This window comes from Hordeum vulgare, chromosome 3H, assembly GCF_904849725.1.
Source record: "Hordeum vulgare subsp. vulgare chromosome 3H, MorexV3_pseudomolecules_assembly, whole genome shotgun sequence".
NCBI lineage: Eukaryota > Viridiplantae > Streptophyta > Magnoliopsida > Poales > Poaceae > Hordeum > Hordeum vulgare.
In genome coordinates, this window is record NC_058520.1 from 307,738,091 (window position 1) to 307,744,864 (window position 6,774).

Genomic DNA, 6,774 nt, shown 5'->3' on the forward strand with positions numbered 1-6,774 from the left:
CTAAGGCCCATAAGGTTTGAGAAGGAAAAAACACAAGGTGGAAAGAGTTTCCAAGTGGGAAGGTGGAATCCTACTCCAAGTAGGATTGGAGTAGGACTCCTCCACCTCCAATTTCGGCCAAACCTTTAGGTTTTGAGGCTGCCTCCTCCCCTCCCTCCCACCTATATATATGGAGGTTTTTAGGGCTGATTTGAGATGACTTTTCCACGGCAGCCCGACCACATACCTCCACGGTTTTTCCTCTAGATCGCGTTTCTGCGGAGCTCGGGCAGAGCCCTGCTGAGACAAGGTCATCACCAACCTCCGGAGCGCCGTCACGCTGCCGGAGAACTCTTCTACCTCTCCGTCTCTCTTGCTGGATCAAGAAGGCCGAGATCATCGTCGAGCTGTACGTGTGCTGAACGCGGAGGTGCCGTCCGTTCGGTACTAGATCGTGGGACTGATCGCGGGATTGTTCGCGGGGCGGATCGAGGGACGTGAGGACGTTCCACTACATCAACCGCGTTCTCTAACGCTTCTGCTGTACGGTCTACGAGGGTACGTAGATCACTCATCCCCTCTCGTAGATGGACATCACCATGATAGGTCTTCGTGCGCGTAGGAAATTTTGTTTCCCATGCGACGTTCCCCAACACATGTAGGGGGCGCTTTTGCAGGTAGTAGCTCCTTCACCACCCTCCGAGTAACATCTGTCGATGACTATGTTGTCGACGATGAACAGAACACGATGTTGTCGTAACAATCCTCGACCACACCGCCATCTGGCCTCATCCGCCCTTCTTGCGCTTTCCCCTCACGGATGGATCCAACTCCGCCATCTGTAGATCCCGCTGCCGCCTTAATGAGGTGAGAGAGAGAGAGAGAGGAAGAGGGAGAGAGAGAGAGCTTCGTTCGTTCCGACCAAGTATCTTCCAACAACCACTAACGACGTTAGCATCGCTCCTCACTAATGTCGGCTCGCGAGTGATCGGCCACATCAAAACGATCTCTAAAAACGGTTCGGTGTTTTTTGCCATTATTTTTTTGTTCAGTGTGCCATGTTTTGAAAAGTGATGGTTTTTTACGAGCCGTGCACTTTACTCGGAGGAGGAGTATATGGTACGACTAGGAAAATAAAAAACTGACTCTCTGCGCGCCTAGGGAAGGGTTAGAGCATTTCTAGCAGACCCCGTAAACTGGTCAAACCTATAAAAACAAGGTATTTACAGTTTTGATCGGAAAAACGGCACCTAGCAGAACGCGTAAATTTTATTTGACCCTTAAACTTTTTAAGGGGCACGGTAAATACTTCCGTGAAAACCTTATATGTACAGTTTCGAAGGCAATATACACTTCAACCTGTAAACCGATCAAACCTCGTCGGAGCACATGCGCCGCCACGAAACTGGCTGGAATGTACTTGGAACTCACCGAAATCCGTCACCGCACGTTGAAAGAAAGCCGCTGCACATCGGAATTTGCCGCTGCCGGTCCGAATTGCGGCTGATTCGACCTCCGGTGCGGAGGCGAGACCGTCCACGGGTAGGGCGGAGCAGGCCACCGGCGACTCGAATCAAGGCGGGGCGGCAACGGAAAATAGCGAGGCATGGGTGGGGGAGCTCGTGCATCCACATCGAGGAATGCGCCCGCGGTGGCGGGCAGTGCGGGACTCGAGTGCGCGGTCAGGGCGGGCGGCGTAGGGCTCCTCCAGTGCATGCGTGGCCCGGAACGGTCGGCGCCGGGACGAGGTGGGGCGAGGCGTGAAACGTCGGGGCGAGCCGGGGCGCCAGAGCGAGGCACACCGTAGCTGGAGACGATCTCGGTGAGACGTAAGGAAAAAGAAAAAATTAAGCTATAATGGGATACAGTTTTATTTACGGGGTCCGTTCTGTTCAGGATAATTTTGCATCATAAAAACAGTTTACAGTGTCCATATACGCGTTTTTAACGGTCGACTTTTCCGGGGTCTGCTAGAGATGCTCTTATAGATAGTCTATATTCCAAACTGAAACCGTGTCCCAGAACTCTTCATAGATTTCAAGGACGGAGCTTGAGTGACTTGATGAAGCCAAGTCTCATCGTAATAGTCCCCTCTACCAGTCAACCAATATAGATCCAACGTACCAGATTGACACAAATTCCAAACAATTTCTTTTAAAATGTTTAGAAAAAATTGAAAATTTTCAATAAATCATAAATGTTTCTTTGTATTTTGTGAAAATTTCAATCCATTTGGAAAAACGCTGTTTATTCACAAGCAATACATTCAAAAGGATTGAAACAAAACGAAACATTTATGATTTATTAGAAAAAAATTTATTAGTTAAAAAACGTTTAAATTTTGGATCAATCTGTTACATGGGACATATTATGAAAGGCTGATAGAGGGGAGTAAGTTACGGTGAGACTTACCTTCATCCCTCAAGCTAAGTCACTGAAACTGCGACTAAGTTTCAGGCCGGGGGACGGACGCCGATGGCTACGAGGAGATGGTGGAAGCGGCGCGACGGTAGCGACGACGCGGACGATCTCGTCCCCATGGACACCCAAGGCATGTACCATCGTGTGCACACCTTTCCTTCCACCCTTGTGCTTGGGTTCCAGCTACCTCCGATTTCCTGAACCCCTTTTCGCATCTGTTGTCGTCCTTGTGATCTGCGCGCAGAGCAGGAGGAGCTGGTCCGGTCCCTGGAGCAGAGGCAGGCGCACCAAAGCCGCCGTTGGAGGGTGCGTATCGCCGCCAATTACCGACCCGTTGGACTTAGGGTTTGGAAGTCTTGCCATGGGGAATGGTTCTGTTCAGTTTGATTTGGTTCTCACACTAGGCCGTTGCTTCTTGATTGGGCAGCATGTCTTTGCGGGATTCCTCCTGAGCTACGCGGTCTTCCTCGTCTACTCCAGCTTCCACCATGCCTGGTCTCCCTGGGAGCTGGTTAGTTGCTTGAGGCTATTATCTTAATTCTTTACATGGTGTTCACTTTTTATCAGCGATGATTGCATCCAATGTTTAATGCCACTTTCAACCAGTGTAGAGCTTAGCATTGACATTTAGCAGTATACACCGTAAGTTAGTTTTGTGTGGATCGGGGTTTGGTCACAGCTACTAGTTGGATTTTGTCCATTGAAATACGGAGTTTTCTTTAACAGCACATGTATTAGTGCTCTGTAATTTTATCTGCGCTCTGAAAACATTCACTAGTACAACTTAAGTGCTTACTCATCATAATCCCAAATTCATGGTGTATGTTGCATGTATTGGTGAATTTATTTTGGAACGATCATGTCTTTATGTATTTGTTGTCTGACTCATTTTGCACAAATGAACAGCGATACCATGCTTATTTTATGGAAGATTTGCCTTCGCCGATGGTCATAGTCACAGGTAACAGTGGTTACTGAATATTTACAGCTGGTAACATAAACTGGTCATTGTTGCAAGACATTGTTCTGCATACAGCATTCACAACAGCTTACACAGTGTCTGCATGTTATATTATTCAACCTTTAAACACTGAGACAGTCTTGTTCATACTCGCTCAAGGTAACAACATTGCATCTTACTTTTGTGGAAGCACCTGAATTATATGTGTTCTATATCAGGTCCCTGCATCACCAGGGGCTTCCCTTGTTATTGCCATTGACCTACAGTTAACACCCCTCAAATGTTTTTTTTACTTTTCCATTGAGGTTTTAGTAAGCTCATTTTGAGTAAGGATGATATCAGGAAAGATTGTATCTGGTGCGCCTGGCAGTACTGTCATGATTAATTAATTCATGTAGGCTTATTTGCTACTCCCAAACATCTGAAGCAAAATATGCTACTAATGTACACATAATTATTTTAACCTCTCTTCGTTTCAATGATATATGATCGTGAGTAATGCAGATTGGATAGCTGCCCTTGCATGCTTATTCGCAATGAAGGGGCTAGTACAAGCATCCAACTCCTCCAAGAAGTGGATGTGGTATTCTTTCTATGTTGCCATGGTGGTTGCCGTCTTCTGGATATACTACCTCTTGAAGTATGTTATCCTAGAAGCAATTCGTGCATCCTTCTTATGTCAGAACGTAGCATATCAGGCTAATGGTACTCCAGCCATGACCAATACTGACCAACAGCACATAGAGCTTATTATTCAGTCATATGTTTGCTTCTTCTCCCCCGCAGGTTACCAAGGATCCGATGGGATGTGGTGTGGCTCCCGCTTGGCCCTTTGATGTATGTTTACTTTCTCCTCCTTTGACCTGCTTTTCTACGGATATTTTTTTAAAGATTTCTGAGGAGAATTGATGAGTAATAACATTGTCGCTTTTTACATGTCCTGTTTGGCAGAGCTTCTGCATTGAGCCTCTATGTGGACCATACGCTAGTGAAGTCGATGCAAGATATCAGCACATTGAGGGGCTACATGTACAACTTCAAGTCCCTGTGATGCTAAGCATATGCCTCTTCTGGATCTTGCATTTAGCTGTACTATGTACATGGGACCTCACAACGAGTCAAAATTCTAGTATACTAGTCTAGTTGCGTCAGTCTAGCTGCGTATGAATTATCTCGGGTCGCCTCGCAGCACGGAATACTGATACGATTGATCACTCTCTACATAACTTTAGGGCCTGTTTGTTTGCCCGCATGGTTGGTAGTAAGGCCGTTTAATTCCGTTTAAACCCACTAATAACCTAACAGCGCATGTGGTCCGAAGCGTGCAGCAAAGGAGAAACGCCGTTGGTTTGAAGGGTTTTAGCGCATATTAAAAAAATCTTGGCAGTTGTGTGAGTGATTGCATATGGTGTTCCGGCTGACTGTACCGACGAATATGGTGTTCCGGCTGACTATGCCGACGAATATGTTCGTGCACCCGACGAGGAAGACAAAAAAGTTAATGGCAACAAATGAGAGGCGAGGTTGGTCTGGTATACTAGAAAGCGTTGATTGCATGCATTGGATTCGGAAAAACTGCCCGAAAACATGACACATGCGGTATTGTGGCAAGTCTCGTGATGCAATAATTATGCTAGAAGTCATAGCATTTGATGATTTATGGATTTTTGCATTGCTTTTTTGTATATCGGGTACTTTCAATGATATCAGTGTGTTGCAACGGTCTTATTTGTTTGTTAGACTTGCTAGTACACGGTGAATGGACATAGTACATCAAGGAATACTATCTTGCAGATGGTATTTATTTTTTTGGTGTATTTTTATCAAGAGCATAAAAAGCCCAGCACTAGAAGCATATTGAATTTGCAAAGGTACAAGAGGCTGTTCAAAAAAATATTGTAAGAGCCTTTGGGATTTTGCAATCAAGGTTTGTCATTGTCCGTGATCATGCTCGTTTTTTGGACAAACGAACCTTGAAGAACATCATGAATTGTTGTGTGATTCTTCACAACATGATCCTCGAAGATGAGAGGGACATCAACTTGAAATTCTTTTATGACAATGTCGGTAGTCGCGTGAAGCCATCAAGAGACCCTGACCAAATACAAGCATTTCTTCGAACATACCGGAAGATTGAGGACACAAACACCCACTATCAGCTTCAGGAGAATTTCACTGAACATCATTAGCAAAACCATGGACAGTAATTTCTGTTATTTTTTCATTCATTTCATTTACTTTAGGTGTGTTGAATTCATAACAATACAGAACAATTCATTTCATTTGTATCATTGTTGTATTCAGAACAATTTGTGTATTAGATGATTACTTTAATTCATGATTTGAATAATTTTGTAATCTATGATTTGGATCATTAGAAGATATTTACTTTGTGTTCTATATGACATATCAGTTAAACTCAGCAAATATCATTTGTTTTGCGGGCTGGCGCGGACCACACAGTAGAATATATCCCAAACCGCGAAAGTGTAAAAGGGAATATTCACAACGTTTTTCGTGAAATGTAAACGCACATACGAGTCCGCGATATAAGGGGTCTGCTAGAGTTGCTTTAACGATGTGTTTTGTTGCCTACAACCAACGGGTCAGGTTAGGCTGTACGAAAATGAGCCAGGCTGAGCAGGGTTTGATTGAAGAAAAACAATGCAAAACATGATGTATGCAGGTTGATTGCTTACATGCGTGGTGGTTGGTAGGGTTTCACAACATGCAGACTCGGTAGCGACGGCTTTTCACATGCGCTGTGGGAGAAGCATGCAGTCCAGCACGAAAAATGAAAATCTCTCTTACTAAAATTGAATTAAACGGACCCAGTTCATGTACTTTAGGGTGTGTTTGTTTGCCCGCATGGTGGTTGGTAGTAAGGATGGGAGATTGGTCCATTTAATTCATTTAAACCCACTAATAAAATAAAAATGAGGTAGGCCGTATTGGTAGTTTCCACTCGTGCAAGCTCGTGCAGATCATGAGGAGGAACGACCGTATTGCCGCCTGTGTCATGTTTTCGGACACTTTTTCCGAGTCCAATGCATGCAATCAACGCTTCTTAGTATACCAATCCAACCTCACCACTCACTTGTTGCCATTAACTTTTTTTGTCTTCCTCGTTGGGTCCACAAAGATATTCGTCGGCATAGTTAGCCGGAACACCATATGCAATCACTTACACAACTGCCAAGATTTTTTTGATATGCGCTAAAACCCTTCAAGCCTGCGATGTTTCTCCTTTGAGTAAAAACCGAGAATTTACCTCGCAAGCTTGCACTAATTTTATGAAGAGGGATCGATGCATTCGATACCTTTTTCGAAAGAGGTGCGACGGATATGTTGGATTCTGAATACCAGCCAAACACACCAAGAAGTTCCACCTTAGGAAGGCGGAAACATCCCAA

The 6,774-nt window shown here is 44.8% G+C and overlaps 1 protein-coding gene across 2 annotated transcripts; it reads left to right on the forward strand.

Annotated features, from left to right (window-relative positions):
- The first annotated feature begins 2,366 nt into the window (after positions 1 to 2,366).
- Positions 2,367 to 4,647, forward strand: LOC123443706. 2 transcript variants are annotated; one of them, XM_045120206.1, is made up of 7 exons: positions 2,367 to 2,530; positions 2,645 to 2,706; positions 2,828 to 2,911; positions 3,307 to 3,361; positions 3,866 to 4,066; positions 4,148 to 4,198; positions 4,313 to 4,361. In XM_045120206.1, exons 1-6 carry the CDS (start codon positions 2,455 to 2,457, stop codon positions 4,195 to 4,197), a joined length of 528 nt encoding a protein of 175 aa, XP_044976141.1. In that variant the 5' UTR covers positions 2,367 to 2,454; the 3' UTR covers position 4,198; positions 4,313 to 4,361. The 2 variants fall into 2 exon arrangements, with proteins under 2 accessions (XP_044976141.1, XP_044976139.1); XM_045120204.1 differs by having other exon boundaries at positions 2,368 to 2,530; positions 3,866 to 4,001; positions 4,313 to 4,647.
- The last annotated feature ends 2,127 nt before the right edge of the window (positions 4,648 to 6,774 follow it).